Source organism: Telmatherina bonti (assembly GCF_933228915.1).
Source record: "Telmatherina bonti genome assembly, chromosome: 10".
NCBI classification, from domain to species: domain Eukaryota; kingdom Metazoa; phylum Chordata; class Actinopteri; order Atheriniformes; family Telmatherinidae; genus Telmatherina; species Telmatherina bonti.
Window position 1 is genome coordinate 23,348,191 of NC_136628.1, and position 20,881 is coordinate 23,369,071.

Genomic DNA, 20,881 nt, shown 5'->3' on the forward strand with positions numbered 1-20,881 from the left:
CCCAGCCACATTTGCCAACTCTGCGCAGAGTCCGCATTACTGCAGACGCCGCACCAATCCATCTGTCGATCTCATGCTCCATCCCTCCCTCACTCGTGAACAAGACCTCGAGACTCCTCCACTTGAGGCAGGACCTTACTTCCAACCCAGCGAGGGCAATCCACCCTATTCCGGCTGAGGACCATGGTTTCAGATTTGGAGGTGCAATTTGCGGCCGCTTCACACTCGGCCGCAAATCGCTCAAATGAGAGCTGGAGATCATGACCAGATGAAGCCAACAGGACCACGTCATCTGAAAAAAGCAGAGACCCAATCCTGAGGCCACCAAGCCAGATCCCCTCAACACCTCGGCTGCACCTTGAAATTCTGTCCATATAAGTTATGAACAGAATTGGCGATAAAGGGCTGCCTTGGCGGAGTCCAACCCTCACCGGAAATGAATCCGACTTACTACCGGCAATGCGGACCAACCTCTGACACCTGTCGTACAGGGATGGGACAGCTCGTACAAAGGGGTCTTGTACCCCATACTCCCGGAGTACCCCCCACAAGAGCCCCCGGAGGACACAGTCGAAGGCCTTCTCCAGGTCCACAAAGCACATTTAGACTGGTTGGGCAAACTCCCGTGCCCCCTCCAGGACCCCAAAAAGGGTATCGAGCTGGTCCATTGTTCCGCAACCAGGACAAAAACCACACTGCTCCTCCCTTAATCTGAGATTCGACTATCCGGTGGACCCTTCTCTCCAGGACCCCTGAATAGACCTTACCGGGGAGGCTGAGGAGTGTGATTACCCTGTAATTGGAACACACCCTCCGGTCCCCCTTTTTAAAAAGGGGGACCACCACCCCGCATTGTTGGTAGTCTGCCAGTCCAGCGGCACTGTTCCCGATGTCCACGCGATGCTGCAGAGGCATGTCAACCAGTACAAACCCAGAGCTTCCAGAGCCTTAAGGAACTCCGGGTGGATCTCATCCACCCCTGGGGCCTTGCTGCCAAGGAGCTTTTTAACCACCTCAGCAACTTCAGCCCCAGAAATAGGAGAGTCCACCCCTGAGTCCCCCAGCTCTGCTTCCTCATCGGAAAATGTGTTGGTAGGACTGAGGAGGTCTTTGAAGTATTCCTTCCACCGATCCACAACGCCCCGAGTTGAGGTCAGCAGCTCCCCATCTCCACTGTACATAGTATTGACGGAGCACTGCTTCCCCCTCCCGAGCCACCTGATGGTGGACCATAATCGCCTCAAAGCTGTCCGGAAGTCTTTCTCCATGGCCTTGCCAAACTCCTCCCACGCCCGAGTTAGCCTGTCAGTACCCATCAGCTGCCTCAAGAGTCCCACAGGCCAAGAAGGCCTGATAGGACTCCTTCTTCAGCTTGACAGCATCCCTCACTGCTGATGTCCACCAACAAGTCCTGGGATTACAGCACCAACGACTTTAAGGCCACAGCTCCGGCTGGCCACCTCCACAATAGAGGCACGGAACACAGCCCATTCGGACATGTTTGAAGCTCTGCTGAAGGTGGGAGTTGAAGACGTTCCCAGCAGACCCTCACAACACGTTTGGGCCTGCCAGATCTGACCGGCTTCCTCCCCCACCATCTGAGCCAACTCACCACCAGGTGGTGATCAGTTGACAGCTCCACCCCCCTCTTCACCCGAGTGTCCAAGGCATGTGGCCGCAGGTCCGATGAACTACAAAATCGATAATCGAACTGCGGCCCAGGGAGTCCTGATGCCAGGTGTACATGTGGACATTCTTATGTTTGAACATGGTGTTTGTTATGGACAATCTATGACGAGCACAGAAGTCCATTAACAAAACACCATTTGGGTTCAGAGGAGGGGGACCATGCCTCCCAATCATTCCCCTCCAGGTCTCACTTTCATTGCCCATGTGAGCATTGAAGTCCCCCAGCAGAACAATGGAGTCCCCAGAAGGAACACCCTCCAGCACTCCCTCCAAGGACTCCAGAAAGGGTGGGTACTCTGAACTGCTGTTGGGTGCATAAGCACAGGCAACAGTCAGAACCTGTCCCCCCACCCAAAGACGGAGGGAAACTACCCTTTCATCCACCGGGGTAAACCCCAATGTGCAGGCACCAAGCCGGGGGCTAATGAGAATGCCCACACCTGCTCGACGCTTCTCACCATGAGCAACTCCAGAGTGGAAGAGGGTCCAGCCCCTCTTGAGGGTACTGGTTCCAGAGTGCAAGCCATGTGTCGAGGTGAGTCCAACTATATCTAGCCGGAACCGCTCAACCTCGTGGAACAAGCTCAGGCTCCTTCCCCACCAGAGAGGTGACATTCCACGTCCCTAGAGCCAGCTTCTGCAGACGGGGATCGGACTGCCAGGGTCCCCACCCCTTGCTGCTGCCCAGCTTACATTGCACCCGACCCCTATGGCTCCTCCCGCAGATGGTGAGCCCACGGGAGGTTGCTGAATATCACGTTTATATTATCATCCAGTCCATGACTGTAAACACTTACCTTGTTTCTTTCTTTTAAGGTGTTAGTGTTGGTTTATGTTTTACTTTTCTCTATGTACAATTTCACAGTTCCTTTGTGTTTGTTTTTCTTTCTTTCTTTCTGTCTTTCTTTCTTTTCTTATGCACTTTCATACGTCTCTCATTTTATTGTCAGCCTGTATGTTTTTCTATTATAACACCCCCATGTTGTTTGTCTGACTTGAAATAACTAACACCTTCTTTCCAGATTTCATGTTAAATAATTCATTTCATGTTGGGACCATGTTTTTTGTCTGCAGGCTCATGCATATAGGCATTTTTTTATGTGACTCATCAGGTGTTTCCCTAACAACCCACCCCCAAAAGAGAAAGAAATCTTTATTCCATAATTTTTACCAGGTGGTTGTATCATAACTGGACATATGAGTTCAAATGAAGACATTTGTCTTCACTCATATCTGAGAATGAGATAATTCACCAGAATCCTCAATTCATGTAGCTGGGGATTCAACGTTTTTGCAGCAGCTTTTAGTACTGTACAAAGTTCAGATATTACTAAGGTAGGATTATTGCTTCCTCACACTTTGCTCACAATTAAACTCATACTTAGTTTACGAATTTTTGATGTCTATATGAAAACCATCTTTTAATGTTATTCCCAGCATAACGGGCTGATATCCAAGGTCTTACAAGGGGAAATTTCTCAGGATGTTGTGAATGCTTTTGGTTGTTGTCATCCCTGCTCACAGGGAGGAAGTTCCGATACTGAACGCACCAAGAAGAAAAAACGGGGAGATCGTTACTCTGTCCAGACTTCGCTTATCGTTGCCGCCTTGAAAAAGATGCTCCCCATTGGCCTCAACATGTGCTCTCCCGCTGATCAGGAACTTATCAACCTGGCCAAGATCCGTTACTCTTTGGTATTTTTTTCTTATTTTATAAAGGTTTTTAATTCATTGTTTGTGTTTTATCCCGTAACATCGAAGAGGTCAGTGGTTGCTAAAACTTTCCGTTGCAGAGAGACACTGATGAAGAAGTAAGGGAGTTTTTGCAGAACAACCTACATCTTCAGGGCAAGGTAAAATATCTGCTAATTCATTCGTGTTTTCTTTATTTGCACAAGACTTGTAATTAAAGACAGTTAGTATTGAGATATTTCAGAAAGGTGTGTATCTCTCTCCTCTGGAAAGGTGGACAACCCATCCATGCGCTGGCAGATGGCTCTGTACAAGGAGATGGCAGGGAAGGCCGAAGACGCTGATGCTCCAGTGAAAGTTGTCAAGAGAGTACAGGAAGTTTCGGCAGTCCTCTACCACCTTGAAGTGGTGAGTACTGGCGCAACTACAATAATGCAACTAGAGTGTTTAGCTGCCCAAGGTAGGATGTTTTCTTTTTGCATTTTCCTTATTAGTCTCTCCCCTTGTTTCAGTGCACTGACTCCATCTTTACCTTTTTAAGATTTCTATTTTGTAGAATGATTTATATATCAGCTTACGTTTTCAACATACCTCAAACTAGACAGCAGCAGGCTGTCAAAACATGAAACAAAAATGCGACTTATTTCCTCACAAAATAAAATTAACAGGAAAATCACTTGTAAAAAAAACAAAAAAAAACAATGTCTGTTTTATTTCTTCTGCTAGACGGAGCATCCTTTCAAATCCAAGAAGATGGTGTGGCATAAACTGTTGTCCAAGCAGAGACGCCGGGCTGTGGTCGCTTGCTTCAGGATGACACCCTTGTATAACATACCAAGGTGAGAAAGCTGCATCTGAGTTAGAACTTGCAAATATTATATATAGACTGCAGCAGCTATAAATGCCAACATAATCGTTTTTTGTGTTTTGTTCTTCACAGACATCGAGCTTCTAACATGTTCCTAGAGGGTTACAAGCGCAACTGGCTTCATACTGAGGGCTTTTCCTTTGAAGACAGGATGATCGATGACTTATCTGTGTGTGACATCTGCTCTCTGGATGTTTTGGTGGTTTTTTTTGTGCTCTTATTCACCTATCTTCATCCTGTGCAACCCAGAAAGCAATGGAACAAGAGGAAGGCGACGAAGAAGAGGAGAAAGAAACTAAACCAGATCCCCTTCACCAGCTCATTCTGCATTTCAGTCGCACAGCTCTAACAGAAAAGAGGTTAGAAATGCCCAGTGTGATGGCACAGTTGCAAAGTAAAGTTATTGAAACTCTGGCAAAAAAATAGGCTGTCGTTCAATCGTAACTCATCAGATGGTTTTCTCTTCTCCCCATTTCAGTAAACTGGAAACAGATCATCTTTATATGGCTTATGCAGATATTATGGCAAAGGTGAGTCACCACAGACGATTTTATGTTTGAGAAAGGGCATGACTTACACATTTGCTGAAACGGTATTTTCATTCCTGCTCTCCATTTGTTTAGAGTTGCCACATTGGTGAGGATGAAGAAGGGGGAGAGGAAGAGTTGGAAAGTTCTCAGGATGAGATGTCGTTTGAGGTGCGACAGTCAGAACTGGTAATGGGCGGCCAGGGGCTGGGGACAAGGAACACAATGGAGCGGTAGCTCTCGACGCACTGAGTGACCTCATCATTGGAGCATTACGTCACACCCACATCTCTCTCTTTGTCTTTGCGTTGTCTCATCAGCTCTCTATGTTCTCTCTCCTCTGTGTCCTGTGTTTTTATATTGTGCTTTATTCTTTCAGAGTTTCTTGATTTTGAAACTCAAAGCTCCAATCCAGATGTTTTTATTTAATTGTCTTAGTTACTACATGCTCCCAACAACTCATTAAAAAAAGAAAAACAAAATTGAAAAGGACTGCATTTATATAAATGTGGTATTTATGGTATTAAATCATGTTCAAGCTCCTTTTCACACTTATTTTTTGTTTTAAATCTGGATTGGGGCTAAATTATAAGTAAAAATTAACAAAATAATTATACTTATAATAATATTAACAATATTAATGATACTAACAATAATGAACTCTATTCAAGACAGCAAAAAAAATTTAAAAAAGGAAGCTAAATTATTTATTCTGTTTTGTTTTACTCCGCACAGCCAAAGGGTTACTATTGGCCACTTAATATTTCACTTTGATTTTACTTTGATTGGCAGCACCAGCTGGCTCTGCGCACCATCCCGATAATCCATATGTCAAGTTTCTGACACTGTACTTATTTATACACACAGTGCTGACTGTACTAAAATAGCACTTGTGCGCTTTGTATTTTGACCATAAACATTTTTTGTGCTTTGTCAACGTGCTTCATTGCTTTAAACTAAAAAAATTTGTGAATTGAAAAAAAAGTCCTTCGAAACATTCAGTGAGGGCTCATATGAAACTGGGGAGTTGGACACGCTGAGACTCCTGAAATCACAACAGATTTGTTTTTAAATGCTGATCCAAATTCCAGTCCTCATTTAATATATATCGTGACACTTCATGACACACTCATTTACTAGTGATGTCATTCCTCCCAGTTTATATAGCTGTGCTTCTCATCATTCTCTGTCTTATGCTCCATCACTCCATGTAATCCTTCTCACCTCTTAACACCCGTCTTCAATAACTGAATGCTACTTATCAATGTTCCTCTCCCCCACTCACATAGGATACTGACAGACTACAGAGAAAGCCAGGTTAGAACATGCAACGCTTAAAGATATTTATTCACACACTGTAGGTAATAGTTTGGAATGCCAGTTCACATACATCTCAGTGGAGAATTCACAATAGGGTTTGTAGCAGGTCATCTGTGGCTGCAGCACAAGTATGACGTCCGGTTACACTGCACATAGCGGGTAGAAAACGGCAGGCATATGTGGGTGGGGGGAGGGTGGGAAGGAAGGGTGGGAGGAGGGATGGTTTTATTATGTGAGATACTAAAAATTCAATTGTTCTGTGGCTGAGAAATTTCCTCTGAATACACAGGTTACTGTTTATCAGCCATGGTCTTTCTATAAATGACATTGTTGACTCCACATTGACTTTGTCTGACCTAAAATAAAAAACAATTTTGCATGAATATTTTAAATTCTTTCTCAAAGCAAGCACAGACTTCTCTGAAGTGTGGTTCAGATGGATTATAGCGATTTTCCAAAGTATCTTATTTGCTCTACTGCTGCAATTAAGACATTTTGGAAAGGTACATGGCTGAAATGCCAAGCCAACGAGGCTGATTCCTGTAGTCTAACGCTTGCTCCAGTCAGCAAACGTGAAGAAGTAGCATCGTGACTCCATGACTAATGAAGTGAGGTGACAGAATGTAAATTGACAATAACCTACAATGCCATTGCATGTGAAAAGAATTTAGATTATTATTTTAGATTAAACAAAAAAGTAAATATGCACAAGTTTTAAAATATTTTCATGTAGACTGTAGGATAAAATGCATTATGTACAGTTAGTTTAATTGGCAAATAATTTACAGAAGTAAACAGTTTATGTATACATAATGAATTGTTGTGAGGTAAAATGTTAAAGGCTTGCATGAAAGGTGTGTGAATGTGAATTCAAATGAAGAATTTAAATTCATAGAATGGACTTGTTTGTATAATGTATGATTAAAGTGTAAAATTGCCCTGATGGATATTTCATCAAACATCTTGCCAGACAGAGTCTGTTCTATGTAATTAAATTCTCTTTTCGTCATGTAAAGGTTTCCAGCTCATAAACTTTGCATCTGTAACAGGAAAAAGAAATGGAGAAACAAAGACTTCTGTATCAGCAGTCCAGACTTCATAATCGTGGCGCTGCAGAAATGGTCCTGCAAATGATAAGTGCATGCAAAGGTAGTCGTGCTCCTTATCTTTGGTCAACACATTTTCCCTCCAAACCTCACTGCATTGTGACTCGGGTTTCCTGTTTTTTAAGGTGAAACTGGTCCAATGGTATCTACAACCCTCAAGCTGGGTATTTCTATCCTTAATGGCGGAAACAGTGAAGTTCAGCGGGTATGCTTTTAAAGTGAAAGCTCTTTATGCCATTTTCAATTTGAAGTCACATTAATGAAGCACATCCTGTGTTTATTTTCGTCTCACCTTGTCAGAAAATGCTGGAGTACTTAAAGGATAAGAAAGATGTGGGCTTCTTTTTGAGCCTCCAGGCATTGATGCAGACTTGCTGGTCAGTTTTCTGTCAGCAAATGCTAAATTTGTTGTATTTATTATTCATTATATATTTATTAAGAATGGAGAGTGCACAGGTAAACATGTTTATGTTGTCAACAGTGTCTTGGATCTCAATGCTTTTGAGAGGCAGAACAAGGCAGAGGGGCTTGGCATGGTTTCAGAGGAAGGCACTAGTAAGTTTCTGCACCCTGTTCTTAAGCATTTCTTTTCATACAAGCAAAATATTATTATTTAACACAATCAATGAAAAACTACATTATATACTTGAATGCCATCAACTCGCCCATTCATCATACAATAATGTGTACAGACATGAATGACGTTGGTACACATTTTGTCTGAATGAGAAACCAGATAAGTACAGATTGCTTCATTGAACCATATGAATTAATGATTTTAAATGATACATTTTAAGTGTCTATTAATTCATTTTCCTTGACATGCTTACCATCAGTGATATTACTGTACACATTCTTATTTAATTGAATGATCAGTTTCCTAACATAAAGTATCATTAACATTTAGAAAAAAAATATATTCATGGACTTTAGATTTAACTTAATTTAGTTGAAGTTTTTCCCTTTGTATGTCTAGTAGTTTGAAATGCCTATTGGACTTCACCTACTGTTGTCATCTAATTCTGGAGGTCTATTTAAAATTGGATGAATTTGCCATGGAATGTTGTTAATCTCCCCCTCCTCATCTCTTAGTCCTCTACTGTTGTCAACACACTGATCCTCTCTCCCTTCCCCACGATCACTGCCACCTCTCCCCTGTCCCTCCTTTCATGGTCCTCAGACTTGAACCTAGATCGGGGTAAATCATGTTTCTCTCCATCGGCCTCTCTGCTCTCTCATTCCTTTATCTCTCCCCTGTCCCTCTTGCTCCATCACTTCTTTCCTCTAACTTTATTCTACCAAGAGAGGATTGGAAGCTTCTGTCCATCTTTCATAGTCATAGCTTGTGTGCCCTTCTCACATGCCTTTTTTCATTTTAAAATGCATTGAATGGAATCTAACTTTTTCTGCACATGAAAAACAGAATGAGAAACCATTTTTATTATGAATACCAATAGAGTTCCTTATGTTTCAACTCTAATAGCATCTTACGTATCTTTTAGTCATCATTAATAAAGGCTGCTCATATCTTATAACATGAGATCAATTGTTAAAACACACATTAATAGAATTAACATAGACATGTAATTGTGTCAGTTCTTGCAATCAGTCTGTTTGGTGTTTATGATTAAACAGCATTCTTTATATAGATAAATTTGCCTTTTTCATTCACTGGATTCCCTTCGGCATTTTGATGGACAATGTCCCAACCTCTCTGATATTTAACCTGATATGTGCTGCATTAATGTTTGAGTGTTCAGTGGTGGACTGTCATTCACAAAAAGAAGAAAATAAGAAGTACTATTAAATATTTAATATTAGGTACAATAAAAAATTTAAATGGTGTAGTTTTTAAACAAGTAAAAAGACTGAACCTGTTTTTTTTTTTCTTTTTCCTAACTTACCACATAAAGATGATGCTGGGTTACAACTCCTTGCATTTTAATGCATAAGGTATCAACTGAGTATCATTTTCCATCTTGCAGGATTAACTGGCAGACTCAAAAGCTGTTTAGTGGCAGAAATAGATGCCATAGGATACAAGATAAATGTTCTCTGCAGGTGCTTGAATTGTTCTAAGTCACTTTAACAACACAGAAGGCCAAACAATGAGCGAAACAGAAGGATAAATAGACTGTTCAACATTAACTTAACATTAAAAGCAGGTGGATTTAACCCAAAACATGTTTCCCTTGCCCTTAGATATTTTCATGCATATACCTGACCAAACAGCAATTAAAAACAAACAATGGTAAACTAAAGCAAAACTTTACTCAGACATCAATAAAACTTTTTGGTTAAACTGTTAACTGTGATGTGGTCACCTGTTCATGATAGATACACTGAGGCTGCTTCATGACAGTTTTTTGCCCATAGGGCAGGAGAAACGCAGCAACGCTTACAAACACATTCTTTCTTGCACATTCAAAGTAAATACCCTACTGACACATTAAACACATTATCTCACCTGGCAGGAATACAAAGACTTTATGTTAGCTGAAAAATCCCAGCAGGAAGTCTAATGCTGTATACTTTGCATTCGCACATGCCAACATCACAAGAAAATTCCTTGACTGCATGTGTGAAACCAGCTTATGTGATGAGTTGAGAGGAATACTTAGTCAAATAATCTCTGACTGTTTCTCCATAGGATTGTTGGCTTTTTGCTGATTGTTTAACCTTCTCTACTTAAAACACAACCCCTCTTCATTTTGTTTATTTATTGAACAAATTCTGCCTTAAATCTGACCAATTCTAGAAATATTTGCTAAAATTACAGTTTAAGGAAATTTAAGAAAGCATAATTATGATGAGCACTGCCAAACACAACTCTTTTTGTGGAGTGGATTATCAGGGTGGTCTGAAAAGGACCATCATAAATGTTATCCAGTTGTCATCATAATGACTAATGGATAAAAAAATGATTAAGTCAGTATTTAAAGATAAGTTTACTGTTTTGAGTGGGAGTCCTATGTAGCATTTTAAGTTAACCTGTTATTACCCTAAGTGGTATTACACCTTAATGCACCTAACAACATCTCTACTTTTCTTTATAGACAAATGGGTGTGATGCACATGTAAAAATCCCACTTTCCACCTTTGTAAAATTTTTTACATTATTTTTAATTCTACAGATAAAATGTCAATTCACATATAACCAGTTCATCCCTGAATACTCTTAACCTTACTGCTGTCTTTCTCTCTGTGTAGCAGCACTTTATTACTGTCTAGTTAGTTTATACATATTGTTAATATGACTGTGTGCCTGTTACTGTGTCAGTTTTTCACTCCAGCCTGTTCTCACTTGCATGCTATACTGGCTGTCATGTATGTTGTTTGACATGTGACTGTATGTCAGACAATTTTATGACCAATTAAATGTTTTTTTTTTTCAATTAATATTAAATCTGCAATTTAGTGTGACACATACTTAAATTTATCATAACAACCAACAATGTCAGAAGTGGTAACTGCAATGTTGGACACTAGAATCCATTTAGAGATGATGGTAAGTTGAGAAATGACTTATTTATCATCCTCACCCTGTTTAAACGCAGGCAAATTATTTCAGTAATTATCAGTAACACCTTGAGCCTTTTCATGCAGCATAATCAAATTTAAATGTTGCACTGTGATTATTTTTATTTTTTTGTTTGGGTTTTTTCTTTTAGATGAGAAAGTGATGGCTGACGATGAGTTCACCTGCGACCTCTTTCGGTTCTTGCAGCTGCTCTGTGAAGGCCACAATAACGGTAGGAATCACATGTTTCAAATTTATGTTGCGCTGAATTCAAATCAATGAGGAATTCCTTCAAAAGTAAACATGAAGTGGTGGCTAATGGCTGGTTTTGTGGCAGATTTTCAGAACTACTTGCGGACACAAACAGGCAGCACAACTACCATCAATATCATCATCTGCACTGTGGACTACCTCCTCCGGCTTCAGGTGCAGTTTTGACTGTATTTCATCTTGTAGATGATGCTCTTCAATAAAAAAGGTTGTTTTTTTTTATGTGGTTTAATATTTAAATCACTACTTCTACAATTTCCAAAGAGTATATAAATCTATTATCAAGTTAAATCCATATGTATGTGCACACTATTGTATATTTAAATCGAATTTCTTTCTCATTTTGTTTGTCAATCAAGGAATCTATCAGCGATTTCTACTGGTATTATTCTGGCAAGGATGTCATTGATGAGCCAGGCAAAAAGAACTTCTCCAAAGCTATGACAGTCGCCAAACAGATTTTCAACAGTCTAACTGAATATATTCAGGTAACATTAGATGAAATGATATATTTATGCCAGATGATTGGTTGCCATTATGTGTTTAACAAGCAGCATCTCTCCTCAGGGTCCATGCACTGGCAACCAGCAGTCTCTGGCCCACAGCAGGCTGTGGGACGCTATTGTTGGATTCCTTCATGTCTTTGCACACATGATGATGAAGCTGGCGCAGGTACACACATTCGATTCAATTACGTAATCAAATCCAAGTGATTAATGTTCAAACATATGACACATTGGCTCAGTTTAGAAACTTTGTTTGTGTTTAATGACAAGTTTTATTTTCAGTGCTTTTGACACGTTAGTGGTAACTAAGGCACTTTATAAATATTTAGCGAAGTATTTATGAATAGTTAGTTTATAAATACTTTTCTGCTCTGCAGGGACAGATGTCTTTTTTTTGTAGTCATTAGAGCTTTTGGTGGTTGTTGTGAATAAATGGGTAAATGTAGAAACAGATTTTAAAAGATAACCTCCATTATTACCAAGCCTCAGGAACATCTGCAGATAATCAGTGGAATTTGCTTTTACCAGCAACATAAACAATGGTTCTACACAACTGCATGGAAGCTGTGTTTTGCTATCAGCTTAATAGCAAACACGCTTGCAAACGTTGTGTCTTGAGAAACGCTTGAATATTACATGTGCAATATTTAAGCTAGATATTTCTGCATAAAAAGGCTACAATTGGTAAATACTAAAACACTTTACCCTAGTATAAGCAGTAAAGTCATTTAGGATTTCTTGGAGTATTTCATTACTGTACTTGAAACAATAATATAGATTGTTTTTTAAGTTCTTTATTGTTCATAATATTCTGAATAAATGTAAAAATGACATTTCTAATGGCTAAATACCATTTAGCTGTGTTACTTACTGGATCTTAGTATTGAGCAAGTTGACTCAATGTCCCGCTGTTGGAGCTTCTGAATTCATTGTGTGTTAAAAACTTTGTCCTTTTATTATAAATTAAATGATCGACTATGAAACTGAAATGAATGTTACAAAAAAAATTTTGCAATTGGAGCAAATCAATTTAATTTTTGTAAATTCAAAGTTATATTTCAAATTTAAAATAGAATTAAAGGTCATTTTAACATTATAATCTGACTCAGTTGATTTTAGACTATATTTTGATGTGTAATCAGATCGGCGTGGACCCCTGCTGATTCCTTAAATATGTGCTGGTGCGTCTGTGTCAGTCTACAGTTAGACTCCTATATGTATATATATATATATATATATCCTATATATATATATGAGTTTCTGTGCAACTCCATTAAACAATGATAACTGAAACACAGTGTAAACAGGTGTGTACACAGTATTTCTGATCTGATTTCAAAGACTGAATCAGGATCCTGATTTTTCTCGTTTCTTCAGGTGATAAAATTTTGATCTTAAAGCAATGATCTTAAAACTATTAAGAGCTTTCCCTAAAAACATTTAATTTCACAAGGACTGAAAGTTCTGCATCGAGGATTAAAAACCTAGATCAGGACGTCCTTAGTGTATTCACATGCTGAACTGATAAAGTCCATGCGCAAACTGGCAGGGCTTTATAAAAAAAAACAAAAAAACAGCAAGTCGAATACTGATTGTTTTGTTGAGCATTATGTACAAACCTGATGTAATTGCATGCAATAAGATTTACTAGTATTTGACATTTGTACACACATAGACTGAACAAATACATAATAATATTTGTACAAATCCCTCCAGACTATTTGTAATTTTGTTGCAGAGTAGCTTGGCATATAAATACAGTTTATCTGATGTTAAACCATGCATAGTTTATTGTGTGCTGCTAGTGCTGCAAAACAAAAGTTGAAATACTTTCAGTGAAATCATATGACTTTACCACTCTATACACTGCATTCATCCTCTGCAGGATGACTGGGGCTTTACGTGCCTTTATTATTAGCACAGTGTTTGCATGCATAACCCGTAATTATCCCTATAAGTTAGCAAAGGAGCAAATTCAATATAAACTCATTTGATACATACAACTATTTTCTTTTTTTGTTTGCTGTTTATCTTGAGCCAAAACTTTTTAAAGGTATTAGCTATTCAGCTTATACAGAAATCATTATATAAGGGTTACTGTTGTACTATAGTAAAAGACAAATGTATATTTGTGTATCAGGGAAAAGATGTGATGTACTTTTTCACATCGCTTATCAAAATATTTTTGAAAATGTGATTTTGTTTTAATTGTTTACCAAGATAGTAATCCATTATTTAAACTGTCTCCCACATGGTCAATGCAGGGTAAAGTACGTATTCATTTATTTATCTATTGATGTGATCATTGTCTTAACTAGTTTCCAATTTATTCATTGTTTTCTCTTATCAGGCTGTTTTATATCCACCTGCTTTTAAATTATAATTAAGCATATCTTAATACAGGTGTTTTAATTTGAAGAGGCGGACATAATTTTATGTTTTAATTGTCAACATGCTTTTGGTGTTTTGTAATAAAAACAGTACATTCTATAGTTTTACATGCAGGCTAAAGCTTTGACATGCAGAGCATTAATCTGCCTATACGTACTGCATGCCCTTGTCTCTCTTTGTCATGAGCTCTTTTTATATATTCATTATTAATTTTCTCACTAATTAATTATTGAGCTGTAAACCTCCTCCACTTTAGATTTTTCACTCTACACCACATTAATAATATTCTAATATTTTCCTCACATGAAAAGCTTTTACATTATTATGTAACTGCGAGCCCTACGTGCTGCACCGTAAGTCCTAATCCGGCAATATTATAATGACAAACAAACATGCTTTGTGCTGAATCATTGTATTCTGAACAAAGGAGCAGGTGACTACAAAACTTCCTGAAAGAGGGACTGACTTTTTAACCTCCACTATCAGAGTATACCCTTTAATAATGAATTATTTGTTGCTGAAATATACTTTTTTTTTTTTTTTCTACTGTGACACCAGTCCCGTGTGAACATATTTAACAGATATTACGATTTTGTTGCCATTGTTTATTTGTGGTGTGTTGCTTTGTGGCTACTGTGTTGTTTTGAGTAATTAAAAAGAATAATGTACTGTTACTTTAAAGCTAGAAACCTGGAAGAGGTTGGGTTAAAATCATGTTTTGTTTAATCATTGTGAAGTTTTGTTACATCCTGTCAGCATGAGGGTTTCATTAACGTCTTTTTGCAGCACCCTCTTTGTCGTGAATGCAACTGTATGCAACGCAAACTATCCAGACTGTACACCTCCCGTCATAACAAGTATTTAGGTCACTATATGTTTAAATAATTCTGTGTGATACTTCTTGACATGTTTCACTTGTTATCAATGTCACAATTGACTGTTGCATCTCTGTTGATCCCTAATGTTTCATAGCAATGAAAACTGTCATGTTATTACTGTAAGATTTTGTGCGTCATTTCTGGTTGCAGGACTCCAGCCAGATTGGTCTGCTGAAGGAGCTGCTTGATCTGCAGAAAGACATGGTTGTTATGTTGCTCTCATTATTAGAGGGTAAAACGCTTGTGCTTGTTGCTTACTCTTTAAGTTTTTCCTTTCTTGTATAATTTTCTAATATATATATATATATATATATATATATATATATATATATATATATATATATATATATATATATATATATATATATTTTAATTTCACTTTTTTTTTTCGACTTTTAGGGAATATTGTAAACGGCACCATTGCACGCCAGATGGTGGATATGTTGGTGGAGTCATCCAGCAACGTTGAAATGATACTCAAGTTCTTTGACATGTTCCTCAAACTGAAAGACATCGTTGCTTCAGATGCTTTCCGCGATTACGTGACGGACCCTCGGGGGCTCATCTCCAAAAAAGACTTCCAGAAGGCCATGGACAGTCAAAAGCAGTACTCTCCCTCTGAGATCCAGTTTCTTCTGTCCTGCTCTGAAGCCGATGAGAATGACATGATCAACTATGAAGAGTTTGCCAGTCGCTTCCAGGAGCCTGCCAAAGACATCGGCTTCAACATCGCGGTGCTGCTCACCAACCTGTCTGAGCACGTCCCCCATGACACCAGGCTGCAGAACTTCCTGGAACAAGCAGAGAGCGTGCTGAATTACTTCCGCCCGTTCCTGGGTCGTATTGAAATAATGGGCGCCAGCAGGAAGATTGAGCGCATCTACTTTGAAATCAGTGAAGTTAACCGCAGACAGTGGGAAATGCCGCAGGTCCGAGAGTCCAAGCGGCAGTTCATATTTGATGTCGTCAACGAGGGCGGCGAATCAGAGAAGATGGAGATGTTTGTCAACTTCTGTGAGGACACCATATTTGAGATGAAAATAGCCTCACAAATTTCAGAGCAGGAAGAGGAAGAAAAGGGGGAAGAGGATGATGAAGGAGATGAAGGTGGTGGTGAGGGAGCACCTGCTGTGGGAGCAAGTGGAGGAGGAGATGAGGACGGTAATGGTGAGGAAGGGCAGCCCGAGTCAACTTCTGCATTTGCAGACTTTCTAAACAGCATGTTAAGCTTCTTCAGCATTTTTACCTTCCGCAACCTTCGCAGACAGTACCGCAGAGTGAGGAAGATGACCTTCAAGGAGATTGTTGTGGCTTTGTCCGTTTTTTTCTGGACCATCCTGATGAGTATCCTGCATTTCATTTACAATGTGTGCAAAGGCTTCTTTATGATCATCTGGCAAGCACTGTTTGGAGGTGGTTTGGTTGAGGGAGCTAAAAACATCACAGTGACAGAGATTTTAGCGAGCATGCCAGATCCCACACAGGACGACGTACACGGAGATGGACCGGGAGAGACAGGAACTGGAGAAGAACAAGACACAGGGGGAATCACAGACACTGGCGAGACTGGGAGTGGTGAAGAAGAAGAGGAAGACACCCAGGAAAAAGAGGGTGGAAGGATGCCAGGAGTCGATGCTCCAGGTGGACTTGGAGATATGGGTGTAGAGGAACCTGTAGAACCTCCAACTCCTGAGGGAAGTCCCATAACAAAGAGGAAAATGGTGGGTTTTTTTCTACTCTATGTAAGGGTAAAAACATTTATGTAAAACTTATTGAAACATAACTATCACTGCATGCTTTGCAAAATCAAGAGGGATCGACAAAGACTCTTGTAAAGGAATTTAATATTAGAAAAATAATTATAGCCTTAAAAGTAGAATAAAAAAGTAAGTAATAGTTTTGGGTTTTTGAAAACATTTTTACCAGATGTCGCAGTTTTAAAACACTGTTTTTAAATGACAAGCCTCCCCCATAAATGAGGAGCAAAGAGCATAGGATCAAGTCTTCTACATTAGAGGTTGATTTGTTTCATTTCAGTCACCAGAAGAGGCTGATGCTAGCCAAAAACCACCTGAACCTGCTCCTTTAGAGGAAACTCCTCCAGAGCCCGAAAAAGCGGAGTGAGTCTCAAGATGTTATATTCTGTTTCTCTTACTTTGTTTCTTCTTTGTTTGTCTAGAATACTGCACCATTGTCACACAACACTGCTGTACTTCTCCGGCTTTTCTTTAAGGGATGTGGACAGTAAATGCGTAGCTTTATGCATTAGCTTTAAAGGCTAAAAACATGGGATGTTATACTGGTGAAATCCTGAATTTTACAATACCACCTGTATATTTGGGTTTTAGTGAAGAAGATGGAGAGAAAGCAGAGAAGGAGCCACCAAGCAAAGAAAAAGAAGAGCCAGAAAAACCGAAAAAGTCTTCAGCGAAAAAAGAGAAGAAGATAAAAAAGCACAGAGGTTTCCAGATTTGGACTGAGCTGGAAACTCAAAGAAATAAATTTATGGTGACTAATGTTCTGCTCTGTTTCAGAAGTGAATTTTTATTATTATTGGGAGGTGATTTTGAATTTCATCAACTGAATTTGATTTTTCTCTCTTTGCTAGAACTACCTGTCCAGGAACTTCTACAACCTGCGTTTTCTGGCTCTGTTCCTTGCATTTGCCCTCAACTTCATCCTGCTTTTCTACAAGGTGAAAACACAGTTTACACACTTGTATTTGAACTGTGGGTCTTGTGCCAAATACACTGCTGGTCGCATTCCACTGCTCAGCCTCAATACGGTCCTGTTCGGTTCAGGTGTCAGAAACTCCACCCGAGGGAGAAGAAATTGAAGGATCTGGACTGTCGGAAGGAAGCGGGCTGTTCGAAGGCTCTGGCTTGTTTGAAGGCTCAGGAGAAGAAGCTGAGGGATCTGGAATGAATGAGGGAGGAGATGAGGATGAAGAAGACGTCCCGCTTTATTTCTATTTAGAGGAGAGCACTGGTTACATGCAGCCCACACTCGCGTTCCTTGCCCTCCTTCACACGGTCATTTCATTTATCTGTATCATCGGCTACAATTGCCTGAAGGTATGAGGGACTCACGGTGAGGGAAAATGCTTCAACACTATATGGACTACAGTACTGTTGAACAGTGTTTGCATTTTCTTTTGTCAGATTCCGCTGGTGATCTTTAAGAGAGAAAAAGAACTGGCAAGAAAGCTGGAGTTTGATGGCCTTTACATCACTGAGCAGCCTGAGGATGATGACATTAAGGGCCAGTGGGACAGACTGGTCTTGAATACACCGTATGGGAGAGAGAGAAGTTACATGTGTCTTATCGGATCATTTTAAATACCGTCAAAATGATTTATGTCCTCTTTCCCTACAGCTCTTTCCCAAACAACTATTGGGATAAATTTGTAAAACGAAAGGTGAGTCGCATTTGATACTTTTATTATAATGGTCTTCAGAAGAGCATGTTGGTGCATGGTGCAATGTCCTTTCCAGATTCTGGATAAGTACGGAGACATTTATGGGAGAGAAAGAATCGCTGAGCTGCTGGGTGTTGATTTGGCCTCTCTGGATGTGAGTCAGCAACATGAGAAAAAACAGGAGGAACCAGACAACTCGGTGTTTGCATGGTACTGCTCTACTATTAAAGACAGGAAAATGAGTCACTTACAACTTTTCCTTAAGCTTGAAATAAGACATGTGAAGTCCACTTTGTGTCTTTTTAGGGTGACCTCCATTGACATCAAGTATCAGATCTGGAAATTTGGGGTTGTGTTCACAGATGGTGTAAGAAAATATATATTTTTTATATGTACACCTATTATTCAACAATATATTACAGTAATATACTCTCTTATCTGTCTGTAGACTTTCCTTTATCTCTGTTGGTACCTGATAATGTCCTTGCTTGGACATTACAACAACTTCTTCTTTGCCTGTCACTTACTGGATATCGCCATGGGTGTCAAGACTCTTCGCACTATCCTGTCCTCAGTCACACACAATGGCAAACAGGCAAGAGCAGAAAAAATGCTCCATAAGACAACTTTTGTTTCACTTTGGTTTTAATAATGACTTTCTTTCTTGTCTCTGCTAGCTCATGATGACGGTGGGCTTGCTGGCGGTGGTCGTGTACCTTTACACTGTAGTCGCTTTTAATTTCTTCCGCAAGTTTTACAACAAAAGCGAGGATGAAGATGAACCAGATATGAAATGTGATGACATGATGACCGTAAGTCACTTAAAAAATAAAATAGGAACTATGGCTCTTTCATGCCCATGCTACCTTCCCAATTCATGTCTTTTTATCTTTTTGTCTTTACAGTGTTACCTGTTCCACATGTATGTGGGTGTGCGCGCTGGTGGAGGCATTGGGGATGAGATAGAGGATCCGGCCGGAGATGAATATGAGCTGTATCGAGTGGTCTTCGACATCACTTTCTTCTTCTTTGTCATTGTCATTCTGTTAGCCATTATTCAGGGTAAAGAGTTGCTGAAACATGTTTTTCAAACGTTTTCTTCATTTTTGTCTATAAAGGAAAAAAGAGTCACGTTAAGAGCTTATATAGAATTACCTGAAAGAAGGTTTTTATACTTGTTAGGTTTTCATAAACACCTTTAATTATGTTGTCAGGTCTGATTATTGACGCCTTCGGAGAACTCCGAGACCAACAGGAGCAGGTTAAGGAGGACATGGAGGTATTGCATAGCCATTTTAAGCTGCTGTTTTCACCTTTATATATGAAAAAGTGGTTGTAATTCTCATTATTGATCCTTTTTTTCTGCAGACAAAATGTTTTATATGTGGGATCGGAAGTGACTACTTTGATACAACACCACATGGCTTTGAGACCCACACTTTTGACGAGCACAACCTGGCCAATTACTTGTGAGTGTTTTTTTTTTTTTTTTTTTTTCAAGTGTTGCAGTTTTTATATTTACAAATGAGAAAATATTCATATTCAAATTGTTTTCAGATTCTTCCTAATGTACCTTATCAACAAAGACGAGACGGAGCACACTGGTCAGGTCAGTCAGAGCTTTAATTCAAGTTTTTTTTTTTTTGTGTGTTTTTTTTTTTTTTTTTTTATGACCCCTTTCAAATGATTATTCCTACATATGTCCATTTCAGGAGTCATACGTCTGGAAGATGTATCAGGAACGTTGCTGGGATTTCTTCCCTGCTGGAGACTGTTTTAGAAAGCAATATGAAGATCAGCTTTCCTAACCAACACAGGTTTTACAGAAGGGGAAAGAAACTGTAATGACTAAACAGCCAATTGACAAAACCTTGCAGGAATTTTTTTTATTTTTTTTTTTTATGAAAAAGCTAAAGGATTTTCTATTTCTATTGAGTGACACACTTTTCCAGGCATGGAAATTTTAATCACGAAACATCACGTTGAGCAACTTTATTTTAAAGTAAAACTAAGATGATTTTTTTTCCTTTGATTTTTTAAAAAATTTTATTTTAGATTTACTAAACTCTTACAATGAAATAAAGATTTTGATGTTATCAGGTATCAAAAATGTTATAAGTTTGAACATCTTTGGTTTATTTTTTTCTTATTTCAAGAAAATTATTATATATAAACAAAACTATGTGTGAATGCAAACGATGGTTTAGCTTTTACATCAAAGTATTTAACAGATAAAGTGCCTGAAGAGTAAAACAAGCTGCATTACCAAATAAAAACATTATAGCTTTACAGTTTGTATAGGAATGTTGTTACTTTAAAAACAACTACATTTTATCTAGAACCCCTTGTATGTAGTCACAGTTTTTTTTTTATTTTTATTTTATTATGCGTTTATTATGTTTTCACAGCAATTTGATGCTCTTCAAATGCTACATTAATGTTTAAGATAATTACATTTATTTATCAATTAAACATTCAACCTGAAATTCTGAATAAAACCTGGCAGTGGATAACTGTGACAATGAGTTGATCTTGTACTTTACTTTGATATGTTTGCAATATGATATTTTAGTTTAAGTCCAAATCATCCGTTACATTTACTGGAAACCAAACCATTTAGTGATCCAAACTGTAATCACAGTCCAAATATGCAAACATCTTTTTGATGCATGTTTATGTCTGTCTGGGTAAAAATG

The 20,881-nt window shown here is 38.9% G+C and overlaps 1 protein-coding gene across 2 annotated transcripts in view; it reads left to right on the forward strand.

Annotated features, from left to right (window-relative positions):
- LOC306761069 (ryanodine receptor 1-like) overlaps positions 1-20,881 on the forward strand; it is a 49,254-nt gene extending 28,373 nt beyond the window's left edge. For both annotated transcript variants that reach the window (XM_079247157.1, XM_079247158.1), the window contains 34 exons: positions 3,214-3,384; positions 3,483-3,542; positions 3,655-3,789; positions 4,108-4,220; positions 4,322-4,418; positions 4,499-4,608; positions 4,728-4,779; positions 4,873-4,965; positions 7,146-7,245; positions 7,328-7,407; positions 7,503-7,579; positions 7,684-7,757; positions 8,383-8,400; positions 10,874-10,954; positions 11,060-11,148; positions 11,352-11,480; positions 11,560-11,664; positions 14,918-14,999; positions 15,167-16,488; positions 16,805-16,887; positions 17,116-17,275; positions 17,376-17,462; positions 17,569-17,841; positions 17,929-18,059; positions 18,143-18,185; positions 18,262-18,395; positions 18,492-18,552; positions 18,634-18,780; positions 18,863-18,997; positions 19,091-19,247; positions 19,400-19,464; positions 19,554-19,654; positions 19,743-19,794; positions 19,898-20,881. In XM_079247157.1, the coding sequence (XP_079103283.1) occupies positions 3,214-3,384; positions 3,483-3,542; positions 3,655-3,789; positions 4,108-4,220; positions 4,322-4,418; positions 4,499-4,608; positions 4,728-4,779; positions 4,873-4,965; positions 7,146-7,245; positions 7,328-7,407; positions 7,503-7,579; positions 7,684-7,757; positions 8,383-8,400; positions 10,874-10,954; positions 11,060-11,148; positions 11,352-11,480; positions 11,560-11,664; positions 14,918-14,999; positions 15,167-16,488; positions 16,805-16,887; positions 17,116-17,275; positions 17,376-17,462; positions 17,569-17,841; positions 17,929-18,059; positions 18,143-18,185; positions 18,262-18,395; positions 18,492-18,552; positions 18,634-18,780; positions 18,863-18,997; positions 19,091-19,247; positions 19,400-19,464; positions 19,554-19,654; positions 19,743-19,794; positions 19,898-19,993 (4,713 nt within the window). In that variant the 3' untranslated portion in view covers positions 19,994-20,881. The remainder of the gene's footprint in view (positions 1-3,213; positions 3,385-3,482; positions 3,543-3,654; positions 3,790-4,107; positions 4,221-4,321; positions 4,419-4,498; positions 4,609-4,727; positions 4,780-4,872; positions 4,966-7,145; positions 7,246-7,327; positions 7,408-7,502; positions 7,580-7,683; positions 7,758-8,382; positions 8,401-10,873; positions 10,955-11,059; positions 11,149-11,351; positions 11,481-11,559; positions 11,665-14,917; positions 15,000-15,166; positions 16,489-16,804; positions 16,888-17,115; positions 17,276-17,375; positions 17,463-17,568; positions 17,842-17,928; positions 18,060-18,142; positions 18,186-18,261; positions 18,396-18,491; positions 18,553-18,633; positions 18,781-18,862; positions 18,998-19,090; positions 19,248-19,399; positions 19,465-19,553; positions 19,655-19,742; positions 19,795-19,897) is intronic.